We start from the raw sequence: 22,649 nt of genomic DNA on the forward strand, positions 1-22,649 counted from the left end.
AATATGTGTATCATATAAAGGAGTTCATCTATGGAATCATTTACAATTGGAAATGAAAATACATAATACTACATTATTTCAAAAACCTATAGAAAAACACTATTATGAGTTAGGTATAAAAGTTCATTTGAATATATATGCATATAAATATATATATATATATATATATATATATATATATATATATATATATATATATATATATATATATATATATATATATATATATATATATCTACATGCATATATACATATAAAATATTTATGTCACATATTTGTACTGTTTATTCTCTTGTAACAAAAGTACACAATATTGTATATTAATGCATGTGCTTGACTGACAGAAACACTAATCTATCTATTCTATAAATGTTAGCATTTTAACAAGTATGTTACACATACATACATGATGCCACATGTTATATGTGCTGTCAAAGTCTTGACAGTTGTGAAATCCTGCATCTTCATTTGCTGCTGCTGTTCTCACCAGCACACTTGTGTTTCTTACACTGGTACTTATAAGAGAATCTTTCATCACACACACTGCAACTAAACACTTTCTCACCAGTGTGTGTTCTCATGTGTTCCTTAAATTTTTGTTTTTGTACAAAGCCTTTACCACAGATTGAACAGGTAAAGGGTTCTTCACCGGTGTGTAATAGGGTGTGTCTTTTCAAACATTGACTTTGTGTAAACCGTTTATCACAGATTGAACAAGTAAAAGGTTTTTCTCCAGTGTGCTTTCTCATGTGTATTTTCAAATATTGACCTTGTACAAAACCTTTACCACAGACTGAACAGGAAAAAGGTTTCTCTCCAGTATGTATTTTCATGTGTTTTGTCAAATTGTTACTTTGAACAAAACTTTTACCACATGCTGAACAGATAAAAGGTTTTTTTCCAGTGTGTGTTCCCATGTGTATTTTCAAACACTGACTTTGTGTGAAACTTTTACCACAAACTGAACAGGTAAAAGGTTTTTCTCCAGTGTGTGTTCTCATGTGTACTTTCAAATATTGACCTTGTATAAAACATTTACCACAGACTGAACAAGAAAATGGTTTTTCTCCAGTGTGCATTCTCGTGTGTATTTTTAAATACTGTTTTTTTGCAAAATCCTTACTGCAGATTGAGCAGGAAAAGGGTTTTTTCTCAGTGTGTGTTTGCATGTGTTCTTTCAAAATATTTTTCCGTGCAAAACCTTTACCACATTCTGAGCAGGAAAACGGTTTTTCTCCAGTGTGTTTTCTCATGTGTATTTTCAGATAACTAGGTTGTTTAAAGGTTTTGCCACAGTGAGAACATATCAAGTGTGTGTTGTCAGTGTGACATGTATTATCATCTTTAGAGTCTTCATCATCAGTGTCAGGAGAGTGTGACATTGTGTCGTCACTATCTGATAGTGGAGCTAAGAGTTTGTCTGCTTGTGATCCTCCACAGTGGTCTCCATCAGCTTCTGTTGTCATGTATTGAGTTGAGCTGCTGCTTGTAGGCTCCGCCTCTCTCTTGTCCTCATCATCTTCACTCTTCATCATCACACCAGTCAATGGCATCTTGGTGACATCAAACTCCTCCAGTCCTTCAACATGCTCTCCCTGCTGACTGATGCTGTGTTCCTCCTCTTCCTCTTTAAAGTGAGGGGATTTTGGCTTCTCTTCTTCCTTTTTAAGGTGTGGCGCCTCCTCTTCCCCTTTAACATGGAGGGTCAGTGGGTCTTCCTTTTTAAGGTGCAGGTTCTGTGGTGCCTCCTCTTCCTCTTTAAAGTGGGAGGTCAGTGTGTCTTTCTCTTCATCTTTAATGTGGGAGGGCTGCAGCTCCTCCTGCTCCATTTTGAAGCTGCACTCCTCCTGCTCTGGGAGAAGATGTTCTTCACAGACGTCTGCAAGACACACATGCTTTATAAGTGTCCAAATTTGCTTAGTCACATGAGGCATTCAGAATGTTTACATGTACTAAAGAAAAAACAAGTTATTGCATTAACTGGCTCTGAATATCCAGTTTTACATTATTTGCAGGAAAAGAAGACAAAGCTGGAGCGGGGGGGCTTTTTACTAGTGTCGTCGTATTTGTTTAATGTGGAGCCAGAAGATGTTTAAAGAGGACACGATGTATACACTTTGTTTGTTAAAATGCCTTTTTGACGGCATTGCAAAAATGACTCAAATGTGTCAAGTTCTATCTTTGATTAATTCTTAAAATGTTGGCTATTTAATAGTTTGTATGATTAATCTTATGATACCTCCGCATTGTTGCCTGTCTGCGTGTGTGAGTGAGTGTGTGTGTGTGTGTGTGTGTGTGTGTGTGTGTGTGTGTGTGTGTGTGTGTGTGTGTGTGTGTGTGTGTGTGTGTGTGTGTGTGTGTGTGTTCTTGTATTTCTACCCGTCTTGTGACATTAACAAGGAAAAGTTCCTTCCATATGAGGACCGGTGAACAAGTTAGGACATAAATCATGGTCCCAATACAGAAAACCATTGCATCTAATAGAGAATGTCTCATTTTCACCCCTGGTGGTAAAATCTATCAAGATTAGGGTGGTCCCAAAAAGGAAGGATTTTTCAAATTGACTGTGTCGGTTTTAAAAGTGCTCAACATATGAAATAACAAGTGTGTGTAAGAAATTGAAATGCGCCCCTTTTGGCCAAAATGTATTTAAAAAATATGTTTTTAGAGACATACTGTAATAACTTGAAGTAAATAATGAAGATTAAAAAACAATTACAAACAAAAAATTAAAATAAATGAACTAAAAGCAGTCTTTTTCTCATAATGTGTCGACTTGTTTCTTCTAAAATTGGGAAGGATTTCTCATATTATTTCTGTTTCTGTAATATTGCAATATTTTCTCGTAAAAGTATTACTTTTTTTTATGTAAAAGTATTACTTTTTAATGCAAAATGGCGACATTTGTCACATAAAATTCTGACTTGTATCACAATATTATCTTTTTTTTTGTTGTTCTTGTTAAATAGTGACATTTTTTTTAGTAAAATTATGACTTTTGTCATAATTTTGCCAAGTAAAATTCAGATTGTTATTATAATATTGCCAACATTTTGCAGTGTTCTTATAAAATTGTGACTTTTGTCAAGTAAAATTACGACTCTTTTCATAAAATTGCCCAAATTTTAAGCTTTTCTTGTAAAATTGCGACTGTTATTGAGTAAAATTCCCACTTTTATCATAATATTGCACAAATGTTCAGTTTTTCTTGTAAAATGTTGACCTGCGCTGAGTACAATTACGACTTTTATTATAATACTGCCAAAATTCCAAGTTTTTCTTGTGAAATTGTGACCTTTTTCTTGTAAAATTCCAACTAATTTTTCACAATAAGCTTATTTATATTTGCGTAGTATGTATGTATTATTAATGTTGTAAATACACATCTTTATATATCTAGAAAGGGTGGTCCTAAAGAGGTAAGCTTTTTTCAGAGGTCTCAAGAAGGTAACAAATACAAGAATGTGTGCGCATAAAAGTGCCTTTTTTCCGGCATTACAAATTGACGCTGCTTTAAAACGAACTTGAATTGATGTAGACACAATTTAGCTGGCTGACTTTAGCTAAAAAAATAGTTATTTTTCACAAAGCTTTGTCTCACTCTTTTAGGATTAAATAAGCTCTGCTGTAATGAAACAACTGAAAATGTGTGATGAATTACATTGTATCGTATGCATGTTCAAAATAAACTGAAATTGCGCCCAGAAAAACACGAGTGATTATGTCTCGACTATTGTCGACAAATATAATTATCTACGACAAATTTTATTGTCAACATTTGTCAACTAATCTATGCAGCCAAAGTACATACACTGTCTGGCCAGCTGTGTACAAACAAATCCTGAAATAATACTTTACAGATACTGTAATATAATTGTCCACGTTTTTCAGTCAGTACAAATTGGTGTCCTATTGCAGTGTTTTTCAACCACTGTGCCGCGGCACACTAGTGTACCGTGACATATTGTCTGGTGTGCCGTGGGAGATTATGTAATTTCACCTAATTGGGTTAAAAATATGTTTTGCAAACCAGTAATTATAATCTGCAAATGTGCCGTTGTTGAGTGTCTGTGCTGGTTAGAGCTCGGCAGAGTAACCGTGTAATACTCTTTCATATCAGTAGGTGGCAGCAGGTAGCTAATTGCTTTGTAGATGTCGGGAACATGGTTTGTCGTAATCACAATATGCGGGAGGCAGCGTGCCGGTAAAAAGGTATCCAATGCTTAAACCATAAATAAACAAAAGGCAAGTGCTGCTAAGAAAAGGCATTGAAGCTTAAGGAAGGCTATGCTAAACGAAGCTAAAACTGAACTGGCTGCAAAGTAAACCAAAACATAATGTTGGACGACAGCAAAGACTTACAGCATGTGGAGCAGACGGCGTCCACAAAGTACATCCGTACATGACAATCAACAACAAAATAGGAGCTCAAGACAAGAACTAAAACACAACACAGCAAAACAGAAAAAAACTCAAAATAAGTCATGCCGTGATGTGACAGGTCGTGACAGTACACCTACTTTGAGACAAGAGCGATAGCGATGCATGCTTGGTCATGGTTTGAATTTGTATCCAACAATTGCGAAAAACAACTTTTTACTGTCAATATCGGCTGATGAGTTTCATTTTTTTATGTTTTCTGCTGGAGGTGTGCCTTTGCATTTTTTCAATGAAAAAAATGTGCCTTGGCTCAGAAAAGGTTGAAAAACACTGTCATATCGCATTGTTGTGTATTCCAAACTCAAACGCGTTCCGTGTTAACGTAGAAGCGAGCTTATCTCTTTCCGTAGTTGGCTTTTATGGCTAATACCGTAGTACGCTAGAAAAAGAGTTTCTCAATGTCCGCTCTTACAATAACAATGTTGCTACAGCTTGGTTATGGAACGTAAATGAAGTATCGGTGACCGGTTTTCGAATGCATATTTAAAGGGATTTAGAGGTAGAATTGATTGCTAATATTAGCTGCTCTGCTAGCCACCAAAATCGAGCCGATTTGTATATATGTTGAAATGCAAAAAAAAAAAAAAAGGTCTTCTTGTCTCTCTTAATGATTATATTTGTCAAACTTTGTAAAACACTTCTGCATGGACCAAATGAAATGTTGGCTTTTATTGTCGTCGAATACGGCTGTATCATACACGCACATGCACATAAAAAGGAGTCCCAGAGACGTCGACAATGATTTACATTGTAAAATGTGCAACATTATCTCATGTTTTTAAGTTTACCTAACAACACTGCTCAGTGGCCTTGTGGTTAGAGTGTCCGCCCTGAGATCGGTCCTGAGTTCCAACCCCGGCCGAGTCATACCAAAGACTATAAAAATGGGACCCATTACCTCCCTGCTTGGCACTCAGCATCAAGGGGTTGGAATTGGGGGTTGAATCACCAAAATGATTCCCGAGCGCGAACACCCGCTGCTGCTCACTGTTCCCCTCACCTCCCAGGGGGTGTAACAAGGGGATGGGTCAAATGCAGAGAGTAATTTCTCCACACCTAGTGTGTGTGTGTGACTACCAGTGGTACTTTAACTTAACTTTAACTTAACAGAACATTAAATTATTTACGTCAGACGTGTGTGCGTCGTATGACACACACGGGCCATTAAAACAACATTCAGAATTCAAACTAGCGTAATTATTGGCGTTTCTTTTGCGCAGTAGAGACATATTGACGAATGAAGATTTAAAAAGATAACTTATGGTAGTTAACATGATTATTACATGTATGTGTACTTAATGTGTATATTAATGTGCTTTCCTTTAGAGCAGGGGTGTCAAACGTACGGCCCGAGGGCCGGATTAGGCCCGCACACAGGTTTTATCCGGCCCGCGGTATGAGTTTGCTAAGTATAACAATTAACCTGAAATGTTTTAATGAAAGAAACTGCTGTTCTAAATGTGTCCACTAGATGTCGCAATAGCAATTCTTTGTATCTTTATAGATGATGAGGAAAATGATCAAACTACATAAATAACATACTGTAGTTTGATTTTAATATATTTTCTTTATTTTGATAGATTGAAAATTAACACCAATGAGTTGACTGATGAACATTATCACATAATTTATTCAGAGAATATAAATAACGACAAATAAAGATAGAACACTATTAACCGCAACATGTAAGTGTAAAAAAACTAACAACATTATGATTTGTACAATTTCAGGATGTTCTTGTTCTATTTTTGAACAAATAAAATAATCTGAAGTAATCTTTATTTTTAAGTTATCGTGCCGTGATTTTACCAGTCTGGCCCACTTGGGAGTAGATTTTTCTCCATGTGGCCCCCCATCTAAAATGAGTTTGACACCCCTGCTTTAGACTAACTTCATTTTGGATAACATCAATAAATAATTTGTTGTTCATCTTGAAGGAATGTTTACTTATCTGCCAAATTACTTTTGAAAATGTAACAAAAATACATCATGTAACAAGAAAATATTACAGGTAAAAGCCAGTAAATTAGAATATTTTGAAAAACTTGATTTATTTCAGTAATTGCATTCAAAAGGTGTAACTTGTACATTATATTTATTCATTGCACACAGACTGATGCATTCAAATGTTTATTTCATTTAATTTTGATGATTTGAAGTGGCAACAAATGAAAATCCAAAATTCCGTGTGTCACAAAATTAGAATATTACTTAAGGCTAATACAAAAAAGGGATTTTTAGAAATGTTGGCCAACTGAAAAGTATGAAAATGAAAAATATGAGCATGTACAATACTCAATACTTGGTTGGAGCTCCTTTTGCCTCAATTACTGCGTTAATGCGGCGTGGCATGGAGTCCATGAGTTTCTGGCACTGCTCAGGTGTTATGAGAGCCCAGGTTGCTCTGATAGTGGCCTTCAACTCTTCTGCGTTTTTGGGTCTGGCATTCTGCATCTTCCTTTTCACAATACCCCACAGATTTTCTATGGGGCTAAGGTCAGGGGAGTTGGCGGGCCAATTTAGAACAGAAATACCATGGTCCGTAAACCAGGCACGGGTAGATTTTGCGCTGTGTGTAGGCGCCAAGTCCTGTTGGAACTTGAAATCTCCATCTCCATAGAGCAGGTCAGCAGCAGGAAGCATGAAGTGCTCTAAAACTTGCTGGTAGACGGCTTTAATGTTTTTTGGCATCATTATCGTTTTCAACCATGTAACTTTCTAAAATTAGAAAATACTGAATAAATGTTTTAAAGAAAGTAATACTAAGTGAATATCTGTTTTTGGCCTTAAAAATAAACATTTTACCGAGTACTATAATTAAATTGACTAAATCATGATTGTCAATGAACTCTCCTAAAATAACAGAAACCACACTAAGCTTCATAAACAAACCAATCCTTAAACACATTTTTTCAACTTCCACCCAAAACAAAGACACAATATGACAATACCAAAACAAATGCAGGGTGGATTCAGGCTCCTGACAACAAAATCGGGAATCATCTGACTCTGTCATATTCCATAATTTTAACATTTTCCCTGTGGGTAAGAAGTTATAAATAATTTTAATTTGAAAATAACGATTTTGCACATCGATAGTAGTTTTATAGATTAGTTTGAATATGGCATCCCATGGCAATGGGAAGTCAAAAAAGTCCTCCCATTTTCCATTTGTGTTGTATGAGGCAGCCTTCAAAGATTTCTTTATTAAATAAAAATTATATATTTTTCTATTTTTTTTAGTTCCTTTTTGCCAACTAGAATTTCTTATTAGAGGTTTACAAACTAATAATTTAGTAGTTCCATAATTAATTATTTGTTTCCATCTTTTCCCAATTACTCCAGTTAGTTGATAAAATGAAAAGCTTGAGCAAGCATCACCATACATAGCTCTAAATTCATCATACTTCATAATTTTACCATTCTCATTCATAATATCATTGACAAAAATGATTCCTCTTTCAAACATATTTTTCCAAAAGAAAGGCTTTCCATCTATTACAATATTAGAGTTCATCCATATTAACTGCTGCAAAATATCGTCTCTTTTTTCTGGCACATAAAATTGAAAACACCACTATGAGTGGATTGTTTCCTTTATGAACCCCGCCATGTTTCCCAGCAGACTCTCTGGGAGGGGATCACTTGTAAAAAAGGATACAATTTCTTTTGATACAGTACATGTTTTTTGTCCAACAGGACATTTGTGTACCACTCAATGTTTAAATACATCTTTGGAACAATTGATGCTTTTAAAGACAGACACATAGCTTCAAGGTTGAGAAGTTTCAGGCCCCCATATTCATACTCTTTGTACAAAACCTTTCTTTTAATCTTTTCTGGTTTGCCGTTCCAGACAAAATCGAAGACCCTCCGCTCATAAATCTTAAAAAAGTTTTGTGATGGAGCTGGTAATGACAAAAACAAATAAATAAATTGAGGAATAATTAACGAGTTGGCAATAGACATTATACCATACAAGGTTAGGGATTTCCCTTTCCATAATTGCATAATTTTGTCCAGCTTTCTTAGTCGATTATCATAATTTACTGAGCCTAGATCTTCCAGATTTTCTGGGACAACAACACCAAGTATGTTAACTGGTCCATCTGTCCACAAAACAGGCACTTTGCATTCCATTCGAAAGGACGTTCCCTTTAGATCTCCGATCCTTAACATTTTACATTTATCATAATTAAGCTTAAGGCCAGATTGCTGTGAAAATATGTCCAAAAGATTAAGAAGGTTCCGCAAACAATGAGGAAAAATCTTATCTTTGTGAATCAGCCTTTTCTGACATGAACTTCATCAAGAACAAACACAGAACACGCCTCACTGATGCACATCTGCAAGACTCACTCAGAGTTGCAGTGTCAAGTTACACACCAGAGTACAACACACTAGTTAACAGTGTGCAATGCCAGGCTTCCCACTAACTGACAAAGAAACAGATAACAGATTTGGTGTCCAGTTCAAAGTGTGACATGATTTAAAAATTTGAGAGTTTACTTTTGTATTTTACATGAGTTATTATTTGTACAAACATGGTGCAAAGTAATTCATGATTTGTTAAAAAATGTTAGTGGCTAGCTAGTTAAAATGGGATATTGTGATTTCACAAGACTGTCTTAGAAGTGATCATTTGAAAATGTTCAATTTGAAAAATGTGCACTTAGAGAAAATATAAAAATAAAGTGTTGCATATTGATATTTATCTGTTTCTATATATATTTATTGTGAGAAATCATTAAGATGATCAGTGTTTCCACAAAGATAAACATAATTAATTATTAATAATAACAGAGTTAAAGGTAAATTGAGCAAATTGGCTACTTCTGGCAATTTATTTAAGTGCGTGTCTAACTGGTAGCCCTTCGCATTAATCAGTACCCAAGAAGTAGCCCTTGGTTTCAAAAAGGTTGGTGACCCCTGCTGTAGCCTATCTCAGCTGCATTCGGGCGGAAGGCAGGGTACACCCTGGACAAGTCGCCATCTCATCGCAGTGCCAACACAGATAGACAGACAACATTCAATATATTATTAATTGATTGTGTGCAAATTAAAATATAATTTTATTTCGATGACCAACTATTTTTCTTTCACTTCTTGACAATGCTCCTGTGTGATGTCATGTTTTGAATGCATGCATCAAACTGTGAGCGTATTTCCTGTCCCTGCAGAGTTCCTGATATCCATCTTTCTAACACTAGAAAACATTTCTCCAACATTCTCATCGTTGCTATTTCGCACATTTTCCCACAATCACGATACTTTATACTCACACTTGATCTCTGCTTAGCGATGTGTTGATCACACGGGCGTCTCTTTGTTAGCAGCTAACAAGCTAAGATAGCCAGGAAGCTAAGCTAGCAAGCAAGCTGAGAAGAGAAGCTTCAAAGTTCACGGAGACGAGTTGAGTTCATCCTGACACGAACAATTCATAAAGTTTGGTTTTTAAATTGATGGACGAATACGTATGAAGGTAAAAAAAAAATGAAGGAAATGATGCAGCCTTAGAGTACACACTGCTACGTTGCATGGCATAGACATATTATACGGTTACGCAGCATCGAGCGCTACTGCCTACTGGCGCTGACGAGATGCGGGACCGCCATCTTGGAGTGGTGATCCGCTCCACTCAGTGCAATTCTTTTTTTTAAAGTTTGGGGACCCCTGCAGTAAGTAATAACACTCATACACTCAAAACGAGACCACCATTTCAGCTTTAAGAACTATCTTGATAACTGATGATTATTTATAATGTGGATTATTTTATTTTTCAAATAATATTACGGTCTGATATTGTTGTGAGGACCGGGAGTAATTATTGCCATATTTGGTGTGAAACAAAACAATACCGGGGAGGCGGAACCTAAGTTGTAGTCCCCACTTGGCGCGCCGGACTTTTATGGTTAAGGGCACTTCCCCCTCCCTGCAAGACGGATGTCGGAAGAAGAAAGAAACATCTTCGGTGCGTCATTCCTGTGTTATTATTTACCTGCTTTTCAGGTTGGTACACGGTGATAATCACACCCATGTTTATTTTCACGAATGAACGTTTGACAAGCTTTGTGTCGGATTGTAGATGTGGAATGTCGAGTGAATCATTTTGTTTGAAAGTCCTTTGTTGAGATGTCGTAGCAAACGGCCGTGTTTAAAATGGCCGCGGCCGTTCGCCAAACAATATTGTGGAAACACACACAGCAGGCCTCCAATTTTAACTTTTTAAGGTCAAGCCTTAAAGGAGGGCTCATATTTTAGGGCACCAAGGCAAACATCATTTTCTTTCGAGGCAGGAGATGTGTGTGTGTATATATATATATATATATATATATATATATATATATATATATATATATATATATATATATATATATATATATATATATATATATATATATATATATATATATATATGTATATATATTTATGTATGTATGTATATATATGTATATATATTTATGTATGTATGTATATATATTTATGTATATATGTATGTATATATGTATATATATTTATGTATGTATGTATATATATGTATATATATTTATGTATGTATGTATATATATTTATGTATATATGTATGTATATATATATATTTATACACATATATATATGTATATTTATGTATATATATATATATACATATATATATATATGTATGTATATATATATTTATGTATATATATATATATACACATATATATATATATGTATATATTTATGTATATGTATATATGTATATATATATATAAATATATGTATATATTATTTATATATATATATATATATAATATGCATATATGTATGTATTATATTATTTATGTATATATATATATATATATATTTATGTATATATATATATATATATATATATATATATATATATATATATATATATATATATATATATATATACATACAATAGATAAAAAATAGTGTTCACGTAGGAGATCTAGGGCGGCCAATTATGGCCAAAGTAATAATTAAGACTGATTGTTAGGTAAAGCAGTGTTGTGGTGTGAACGTAATACCATTATGTCATTTGTAATGTCTAATAAAAGACTATAGATAAACGTTGTCCATATATTTAAAGCCAAATATTCCTTTTTTTTTATCCTTTAATAATATCAACTTGTCATCTTTTTGTCATGATATGATGCCTTTATCTCTATTTTAACATTTTGATAGAGGGAGGTTTTTTTAAATTATTATTTATTTAAGTTATGTACATTCATATGTACATGTAGATGATGTATCGGGACAGATCCATTAAGAGTTTGAGCAGAAATATGTCATATAGGAATTAACTATACACAATAAAACATGAACAAAATGATGTGTCACATGAATGATTTTTGAAGTAACACCTTTGTGACATGAAAAAAACACAAGCAATAAAAAAAAAAGGTGTTTACTTGTTGATATCGAAAATAAAACACAAAGCAGTTTGGCTAACGAAAATGAAGTCTAATAAACAAGCTTTGTTCTTCTCCAACGCCTCCCTAGTGTTTCAGTACAACAGTTTGGCCAACAAAACCTCTCACATCGAATACACAATCTTCACAGCCTGCGTCCAGTTCGATGAGATGACAAAACATTTGAGCTAGTATTGATGTTATTTGAACACTGATACAGTTTGCAGTTAAATAAAGCAGGAGTGAACATCTCAGTAAACAAAGTAAATAATTTATAAACAAATTGTGACAAGGCTCACGACACATCGCCTGCTGCAAAACATGAAATAGTTTTCTCCTTCACTGTATACTTTTGGTGTGGGGACAAGTGCGTCTGTGTCCAATCATGTCCACACTTGTCTCCATCTAAACACAGCAGTACACTCTTAAACGCACGCCAGGAAGCGGGGGGAAATTACGTTAAACCAAGCGCTTGGCTCCGTTTACTCCGAGGGGAAATCTCCGTAGCAAAGTCTGTGTTTACTCCGAGGGGAAATCTCCGTAGCAAAGTCTGTGTCGTTGATTATCATGATTATCAAGCCAAACGACGCTAGTGCGCATGCGCCTGACTTTGTGTTGCGGGAAATGCATTAATAAATGACAGGTTTTCGGTAATTAGAAAATGAAGTGGTATTACTAACCGTCTGGAATTTTATCGCAAATTATCATTATACCGTTTATTGTATCCCTCGTCCACTAACAAGGAAAAAGTCAAGGGCGGTCACGGCTTGTTCTTGCCGCAAATGTTGGTCCATTTTTTGGGCATTTCGGCGAAAGACGAGGGCGGTCGCGGCATTTGCCGTGGTTAAATTCAAGCCCTGACACAGCATAGAGATAATGATTATGTTTACTTCGGCCCTAAAATATATATATGAAACTGTTATTCATGTAATTTAAAGGCTGACAAAGTTACTTGTAAAGTATAAGATAAGTGCTAATATGATATTCGACGTATGCTGTGGACAAATCCTTCACCGTAGTTTAGGTCTGTTTACTGTAAATTCCCAGGGTACTGTGTTTAATATCTTTAATAAGAGAACCCGGTTGTCTTTGAATGTCTATTAATATTGTGTTAAAAGCCTAAGGATGTTTATGGTGTAATTTCACCTATATTACACAGGCACAAAACTGTATTTAATTGCACTATGTGAAATAGCTTTAGAAAAATCCAGCAAATACACTGAAAACAGGAACTTCAACTTGAAACAATGTTAATTTGGATAAGTAGTTTATATGTGTATTTGAATGTGCGTGGGCAGAATTATTACATATAGACCTTACTGTGTGTTGTATATTATTTAAGATTGAAGACATTCACGGCGTAAAGTTTAGACGTTATTGTCGGTAGTGCATAATGTCAAAATGAGGGTACTTTTCACAGGTTTGAACAAGAAATACAGTAATTACCTTGAAATACCTTTCTATACTGAACTTTTTTTCTTTCTTTACTTTTGTGAGTGCCAAAACTGTTTCAGGGTTGATCAGGTGTGTGACCAGCCGTAGCGCTTATGCTGACAGGCGATTCAATTTTTTTTTTTACAATATTTGAGATGTTTTTCAGACTAATTATTGCCAATAGTGCATAAATAATAGACTATATACAGTAAGTCCATTCATACAATATATTACTTAAATTTGTTTTCATTAAAACAACTAATTTTTAAGGTGTGGTGGCTTTTATTTTGCCGTGGCGGTGCGCCACAATCATCTACATCTGGAAGGGTGGTCCCCTAATCTGGGTCCCTTCTTTTTCCCTAGCTGGAGTGTTTTTTAGTTTTTCCTTGCCCATATGTAGCTTTAGATCAGGAGATGTCGTTGTGCGCTAACCCACATGAAGTGTACATACATGTAAGAATCATGGAAACCAACATAACATCTGATTTTAAATCCTTTCCTCCTTCAACATCTCTCCACTGCTCAAAATAAACTCCAATATTTACTCTAGTTGGAGTCAAAGTCATCTTTATAGTCCATTTTCAACATGTGCTGGACATGCAGGGAAATAAAAACGTTTCTCATTCTTTCCTTTTATATTCAAAATATAAAGGATAAAATAAAGTAAAAATACAGATACACGCAATATACAAAAAAAATTGCATTTTGAAAAAGTATAAGCATTTTGAGGAAAAAAAGCATCCACAAGTACATAATGTGCAAGATGTGTATCTAAAAAACAACAATAAATGTGCATGAACTTGGATGTAGCAAAATAAAAATAAGGCAAATTCAGTTTATCAAAAATAAATATGAGACATTCAGTGGGGGCATAGAGAGACACACAAGTGTAGTTTAAAAACAATTTATGTTCACATAAAAACATTCGCCGCTGTCATTCACATTGTGTCCAAGCAAAAAAACTGACTTGATGTCATCATAACACATCTTTTAACAATATAGTGATATATTACATGTACAATCATGTGTACTTTATATTGAACATCAATATAGTGATACATTACATGAATAATCATGCATACTTTATATTTAGCATCAATATAAATATATATTACATGTACAACCATGTATACTTTATATTTAACATCAATATAGTGATATTTTACATGTACAATCACGTGTACCGGTACTTTATATTTAACACCAATATAGTGATACATTACATGTACGATCATGTGTACATTATATTTAACACCAATATAGTGATTTATTACATGTACAATAATGTGTACTTTATATTTAACATCAGTATAGTGATATATTACATGTACAATCATGTGTACTTTATATTTAACATCGATATAGTGATATATTACATGTACAATCATGTGTACATTATATTTGAAATGACAGTACACTTACACGGAGGACAATGTTGTTTCCTGTGTGTGTTATAAGACTCACACATGCATGTCTGCTGCTGGACAAAATGAAAGCAACGCTAAATAACTTCATGTTCTGTTGTTAAATAATCTTTAGAACTTGAGATAATGTTGCACATTGTACAATGTATGTGCACACATGTTACATACATGTACATGTGGAAGTATTTTAGGATAGGATAGACTTTATTTATCCCACAATGGGCTAATTATCTGTTCGCAGTGCAGATACAAAAGTCTGCCAAAATAAGGGGAAAAAACACATGAAAACAAGAGAGAAACATTTTAGAAAATGGAAGACAAAAACACGTTTTTTTTTTAATGCATTTTAACTCGTAAATAAACGTTAGTAAAAGTCAGCTTATAATGTAGTCAATGGGAGTCCCCCTATTCTGCATATAAAGCATTCCAAAAAACATCCAAAGACCTCCAACATTTGTTATACATGTTACAAGTATAGATGTAATAATATAAACAGATGCAGCTTTAGTGAAACACTAAACATCATGTAGCAGTATTGTTAAGTGCTAAACAAGATATACAAACTATCAACATAATGAAACTATTTTTATAAACTCATTTTTAAAGTGTGGCGACTTTTAGTTTGCCATAATCAATTACTTTATGGGGAAAGCCTGCAGGTTAGAGGCATGATTTATAATCTAGAATTAACTTTTCATTAATTTAGAGGCTATCATGAAGCACCGGTGCAATGGATGCAGAGTGGATACGGTTAATAATGTGAGAGTCCAGTCTATAGTGGGGCCAGCAGGGGATCCTCTTGCATGTAGACACGTCGAGGCGCAGAGACGTTACAGAACCGATGCAAAAGGAGTGGTCACCCCGGGTCCTGACTTCATGTGAAAGTCCAGTCTATAGTGGGGACAGTATGGAGACAAGTTAGCAGCGCATAGACGTCCCCAACTGATGCAAATAGGAGTGGTCCATCCTGGGTCCCGACTTGCAAAATTTTGCCTATCGTAAATGGAGCCATTTTTACACACAGCTTCAAAAGTAAAACACAAGTTTAATTTGAATGTGTGGCAAATATCACATCATATTTGCTAAAATGGTCTCTTAAAGGCCTACTGAAATGATTTTTTTTTTATTTAAACGGGGATAGCAGATCTATTCTATGTGTCATACTTGATCATTTTGCGATATTGCCATATTTTTGCTGAAAGGATTTAGTATAGAACAACGACGATAAAGATTGCAACTTTTGGTATCTGATAAAAAAAAGGCTTGCCCCTACCGGAAGTAGCGTGACGTAGTCAGTTGAACATATATGCAAAGTTCCCTATTGTTTACAATGATGGCCGCATGAAGTGAGAGAGATTCGGACCGAGAAAGCGACAATTTCCCCATTAATTTGAGCGAGGATGAAAGATTTGTGGATGAGTAAAGTGCAAGTGAAGGACTAGTGGGGAGTTGAAGCTATTCAGATAGGGAAGATGCTGTGAGAGCCGGGGGTGACCTGATATTCAGCTGGGAATGACTACAACAGTAAATAAACACAAGACATATATATACTCTATTAGCCACAACACAACCAGGCTTATATTTAATATGCCACAAATTAATCCTGCATAATAACACCTGCGTGTTTGTTATGCTAGCTCCTAGCTCCTCTGCTAGCTCCTAGCTCCATAGAACACGCCAATACAATTCAAACACCTGATCAACACACACAATCACTCAGCCCAAAAGACCGTTCACCTAACCCAAGGTTCATAAAGCTTATATATTTTTAAAAAGTTACGTATGTGACGCGCACGTACGGTACGGTACGTGTTATGCTAGCTCCTAGCTCCTATGCTAGCTCCTAGCTCCATAGAACACGCCAATACAATTCAAACACCTGATCAACACACACAACCACTCAGCCCAAAAGACCGTTCACCTAACCCAAGGTTCATAAAGCTTATATATTTTTAAAAAGTTACGTACACACGCAAAAAAAAGTTGCGCACATACGGTCAAGCGATCAAATGTTTAGAAGCCAAAGCTGCATACTCACAGTAGCACGTCTGCGTCTTTGTCATCCAAATCAAAGTAATCCTGGTAAGAGTCTGTGTTGTCCCAGTTCTCTACAGGCGTCTGTGTACCGAAGTCAAAAGTCCTCCTGGTTAGAGTCTCTGTTATCCGAGTTCTTCCATCTTGACTGCATCTTTCGGGAATGTAAACAAAGAAGCGCCGGCTGTGTACTGTTGTGGCTGACTACGTTCGAAAAATACGTCCATTTCGCACCGACAACTTTCTTCTTTGCTTGCTCAGCTTCCTTCTTCATAATGCAATGAACATGATTGAAACAGATTCACGAACACAGATGTCCAGAATACTGTGGAATTATGAAATGAAAACAGAGCTTTTTCGTATTGGCTTCAATACCCGTGTTCGCCGGTCTACGTCACGCGCATACGTCATCCTCAGAGGCGTTTCGAACCGGAAGTTTAGCGGCAAATTTAAAATGTCACTTTATAAGTTAACCCGGCCGTATTGGCATGTGTTATAATGTTAAGATTTCATCATTGATATATAAACTATCAGACTGCGTGGTCGGTAGTAGTGGGTTTCAGTAGGCCTTTAAACCACTATTACAAACAAATGCAGCTAGGTTCTGGTATTCTGAAAAGTAGGTTTTATTTTTTTGTCCTGTTCTGTGTACTGTTCTGTCGCTTCTGTCATTCCCCGATATACTGTATGGTTATGACATCGCATCTTGAATACCAACATATGCAGGACAATGTCTCATGTGACTGGGTATATCAGTTTTTTTTCTAAAGCATATGTTTGTGTTCTTGTGAAGAACATCTCCCTGAGCAGCAGGAGTGGACCTCAACGATGGAGCAGGATGAGCCCCAACTTTTCTATATTAAAGAGGAAGAGGAGATGCCCCCACAAATAAAACAGGAAGCGCAGGAGCCAAAGCAACCCCACATTAAAGAGGAGGAGGAGCCCCATACTTGTTGCATTAAGGAGGAAAATGAGTCACAGCCCACTCCCACATTACAGAGAAAGATAAGTCATAACTCCCCCCACATTAAAGAGGAGTCTCAGCCACCCCACTTTAAAGAAGAGGAGGAGGAACACAGCATCAGTCAGGAGGGAGAGCATCTTGAAGGACTGGAGGAGGTTGATGTCACCAAGATGCCAGTGACTGGTGTGATTGTGAAGAGTGAAGATGATGAGGTCAAAGGTGAAAGTGAGGAGAAGAGAGAGGTGGAGCTTCCAAGCAGCAGCTCAACTGATGGAGACCACTGTGGAGGATCACAAGCAGACAAGATCTTAGCTCCACTATCAGATAGTGACGACACAACTTCACACTCTCCTGACACTGATGATGAAGACTCTAAAGCTGATAAGACATGTCACACTGACAACACGCGCTTTACATGTTCTCACTGTGACAAAACGTTTAATCATCAAAGTTATCTGAAAGTACACATGAGAAGACACACTGGAGAAATACCCTTTTCTTGTTCAATCTGTGGGAAAGGTTTTACACAAAGACAGTGTTTGAAAAAACACACAAGAATACACACTGGAGAAAAACCTTTTTTCTGTTCAATCTGCGGTAAAGGTTTTGTACAAAGTCACGATTTGAAGAGACACACGAGAACACACACTGGAGAAAAACCATATCCCTGTGCAAGCTGCAAAAAAATATTTTCTGACCGATCAGCACTAGTTAAACACACAAGAACACACACTGGCGAAAAAACTGTTGCATGCTCAGACTGCAACAAAAGCTTTTGTGGCCGATCAAATCTTGCAGCTCACATGAGAATACACACTGGAGAGAAACCTTTTTCCTGTTCAGTCTGTGGTAAAGATTTTACTCAGAGGCAGCATTTGATAACACACACGAGAACACACACTGGAGAAAAACCTTTTTTCTGCTCAGAATGTGGTAGAGAATTTGGACAAAACAAAGTGCTGAAAGAACACATGAAAATACATACCGGAGAAAAACCTTTTCCTTGTTCAGTCTGCGATAAAGTTTTTGTACGGAGACAATATTTAAAAGTACACATGAAAATGCACACTGGAGAAAAAACGTTGTCTTGTTCAATATGCGGTAAAAGTTTTAAAGATGCCAACTGTTTGAAAATTCACATGGAAATGCACACTGGACAAAAACCTTTTACCTGTTCAATCTGCTGTAAGCATTTTATGCGAAGACGTTATGTAAAAATTCACATGAGAACTCACACAGGAGAGAAAGTGTTGAGTTGCAGTGTGTGTGATGAAAGATTCTCTTATAAATACCAGTGTAAGAAACACAAATGTGCTGGTGAGAACAGCAGCAAATGAAGCTTCAGGATTTTAAAAACTGTTAAGACTTTGATAACTTTGAGTCTGTAACAACATCAGCACATATAAGGTGTGACATCATTGTCGTGTGGTAACACCATCCATGCATCCATTTTCTACAGCTTGTCCCTTTCAAACTTGTTAATATGCTTTTACCATTTATGGGTTAGATATTTTAAATAGATGCTTTTTAAGTCGAGTACATGCATTAATATACAACATTGTGTACTTTGTTTTAATTGAACAGCATTTTGACCTAAAAGGTCTGAGTAAACAGTACAAAACCTATGTGACATACAATAATCATGTTTTGTGTGTATAGATATTCATAATTCACTTTTATACTTATGTACAGTGATGATTTACTGTATATAGAGTTTTGAAATAATAAAGTATTATATATTACAGCCCTTTGAGACACTTGTGACCCTTTGAGACACTTGTGATTTAGGGCTATATAAAAAAACATTGATTGATTGATTGATTTTCATTTATTTATATGAATTACATATTTGTTTTACATTTGTTCATACCTTTGCCTTTGAGTACACATAAATCCCTTTTAGTTCATATTTATTGGTTCACATCTGAAACATCTTCTGGACCACTTCTAGAAGCACATTATTTTTTACTTCATACATCATTTTAGCAGTTGTATTTTATAGAAGATAATTTACTTTTAAAATGTGTGACTTTATGAATCATTTGTTGGGTCTTGATAATCAATTCCATTATCTGTATTACTCTTTGTAAAATGAACATTGTTTTAAATGTATTTCCACAGACCTTTATGCAACAAGTAATGTATGCTTCAACTAAAGTTGGTTACAATAACTGTAGTTAATATTTGTTATGTATGTTGTTTGTTCTATTTTATATTGCAGACATTGTTGAATATGTTGTTATTTATATAATTTAAATGTAGTTTCCATCTTAGCTAATCTATACTAACTTCCAAAAATGTGTTTGCCTTTACTCTTTTTATTTCTATAGTATCTTCTTATTTCAATATACAAATATAATTTATTTAGTTTTATTGAAGTTTAGTGACAGTTTATTAATAGGAAGGTTATTATATACATAATAATATATAATTACACTCAGTAGTGACAAAGACCACTTTCATCCAGTTCATTTTGGCAACGCAAAAGAAATGAGGAAAGTAAAAAATGCTGAACAATACAAGAACATTAATATCAGCAGTCAATATTCAAACATTGTGAATGTACTTCTAGAAATGTCAATGGATGAAGTGAATTAAGACGTAAGGTGTGAAAATAATCGATGCTAAAAGACTTCAGACTAATAAGAGTAAAAAGTAACAGTTATTCAATGATTGTATGTGTTTGATCAAACGATAAATGTGATGTATGGATTACAAAGTGAGGGAATATATCCCACAAACCACTACGGTGCTTTCTCTACTGACTTCTTCGCTAAATCTGGTGACTTTTTAACTCCTTTTTCCCCCAAAAATGACGAGCAACAAATGTTTTGGAAACATGAAAGAATGGATCACGCTACAGTTTTATATCCTCGACCAGCAGGGTGTCATGAGATCCTCCTCCAGGCTGACAGTAGCCGCGCGCAGCAGTCCCAGCTGCAGTCAGAGCAGAGAGGAGAGCCTCATTAGTTGAACATGGTTCATGTTAATGAGCCAGTCAATAGATTCTGTTCGCTCGTCAATGTCACAACCCTCCAGTCTTTTGATCAAATGTGATATTGTAACATTTAACAATGCAGAACAAATTATTTACAATTAAAGATAAACTAAAAATCAACAAGAGTTTATTTGCAATTCTAATCATACTTAGCATCTTTAAGTCACTTGTTATCTCTCCTGTGACATTAATCCTCCGACAGCGTCTATTGCAATGGATTATGTAAATGAGGCGATGACGTCTTCTAGCAACTTGTAGGACAGCTAATAGCTGCTTTCCTTACTGAGGCGTTGCCTATACTGATCTTACTAGTGGTAGTGGTCAAGCAACCTACTAAGTGGCCTGAGATCGGTAGGTTGTCAGTTCAAACCCCGGCCGAGTCATACCAAAGACTATAAAAATGGGACCCATTCCCTTTCGCTTGGCACTCAGCATCAAGGGTTGGAATTGGGGGTTAAATCACCAAAAATGATTCCCGGGCACGGCACCGCTGCTGCTCACTGCTCCCCTCACCTCCCAGGGGGTGATCAAGGAGATGGGTCAAATGCAGAGGACACATTTCAACACACTAGGGTGTGTGACAATCATTGATACTTTAACTTTAAACGGACTTTGTTTTTGCTGTCTAATTAGCAGTGTGCGTCCATTAAGAAGTAAGTAGCCTTGTTGGCATTTTATTGTCATTTGTTTAAGGTTTAAAGTTGTGTATTCACCGTGTTTCTGGTGTAGTGGTTGTAACTCACATTCTTTATTATGATGTTTGTGATGTGGCTTTTGTGTGTTCACTACTTTATTGAGGGCTGGGATGTTCAATCTATGTTCTAGTGTTCTGCCCATTTTTATTTTATTTTATGTTTTTGTCATAAAAAAATACAATCATGTGTGCTTACGGACTTTATCCCTGCAGACTGTATATTGATCTATATTGATATATAATATAGGAGCCACAAATATTAATAACAGAAAGAAACAACCCTTTAGTATGAATGGGTTGGTGGGATGCAGACTCCGAATTGAGACACAGCTTGTTACTACACTTTAATAGCTTCTGGGCCCTTCCGTGTTTTGCATTGTAGGAAGTATGATTTTTTTAAAAACATTTATTCAACAAAGTAGAACAATAACCACAGATATGGCATACATGGCAACACGCAAATCACACACAGGAATAAAATAAGGAAAATATACGCTCAATACAAGATAAGAAACAAAAAATAAAAACACATTTAGGGGTTCTCTAAAAGTTGTAGAGTTCCACAGATGAGAGGAAATGGCAGAATTATTCGTGTAAGATTATGAAGGATGGTTTTGTTTTTAAGGATCTATCATTTAGAAATATTTTTAAGTGTCCACACTGGAGAATAACTAAAATGAACACCATCTAAAAAATAGTAGGAAACAAATGATAAAATATATGTAAAAATAAAATGTAAATAATAGATAATACATTAATAAGTTGAAAAACGTAACATTGAGAGAATAATAATGCAGCAATAGATTATGTCTATTACCTGACACCTTCTATGTTTGCTACTTCTCTGTTCATGTCTATTTTCTGCTGGATTTACTCTCTATTTTATGCTGCAGCTGTTACATATTCTGTAATATTGTACATGGTAATTGTTATATATTGTATATATGATATAAACATATAATATAATATATCAGTATACATCCTATACTGCACATATATTATGTAAATATTACGTATATTTTTTTTTATATTTTATATTGCTTTTAGTCTATTTTATACCTGCATTGTCCTTTCCATCTTTTCCATCATTTGTAACTGAGCTACTGTGTGGAACTATTCCCTTGTGGATCATTAAATGTTGTCTATGTCTAAGTGTAGTAGTATTAATAATTAAGATAAAAAACACAATAAAATAATAATAAACTTAAAAGTTTAACATATAAATGAGTGCTGTTTCTCACTG

At 35.3% G+C, this 22,649-nt stretch overlaps 2 protein-coding genes across 2 annotated transcripts; one reads left to right on the forward strand and one right to left on the reverse strand.

The window, feature by feature from the left end:
- Positions 1 to 268: 268 nt before the first annotated feature.
- On the reverse strand, positions 269 to 10,038 carry LOC133635780 (gastrula zinc finger protein XlCGF28.1-like). Its single transcript, XM_062029058.1, has 2 exons — positions 9,723 to 10,038; positions 269 to 1,879 (listed from the first exon to the last, which is right to left on the reverse strand). Exon 2 carries the CDS (start codon positions 1,827 to 1,829, stop codon positions 465 to 467), a length of 1,365 nt encoding a protein of 454 aa, XP_061885042.1. The 5' UTR covers positions 1,830 to 1,879; positions 9,723 to 10,038; the 3' UTR covers positions 269 to 464.
- Positions 10,039 to 10,384: 346 nt separating this feature from the next.
- LOC133635774 (zinc finger protein OZF-like) lies at positions 10,385 to 19,634 on the forward strand. Its single transcript, XM_062029053.1, has 2 exons — positions 10,385 to 10,411; positions 17,544 to 19,634. Exon 2 carries the CDS (start codon positions 17,579 to 17,581, stop codon positions 19,049 to 19,051), a length of 1,473 nt encoding a protein of 490 aa, XP_061885037.1. The 5' UTR covers positions 10,385 to 10,411; positions 17,544 to 17,578; the 3' UTR covers positions 19,052 to 19,634.
- The last annotated feature ends 3,015 nt before the right edge of the window (positions 19,635 to 22,649 follow it).

This window comes from Entelurus aequoreus, linkage group LG20 (assembly GCF_033978785.1).
Source record: "Entelurus aequoreus isolate RoL-2023_Sb linkage group LG20, RoL_Eaeq_v1.1, whole genome shotgun sequence".
NCBI classification, from domain to species: Eukaryota; Metazoa; Chordata; class Actinopteri; order Syngnathiformes; family Syngnathidae; genus Entelurus; species Entelurus aequoreus.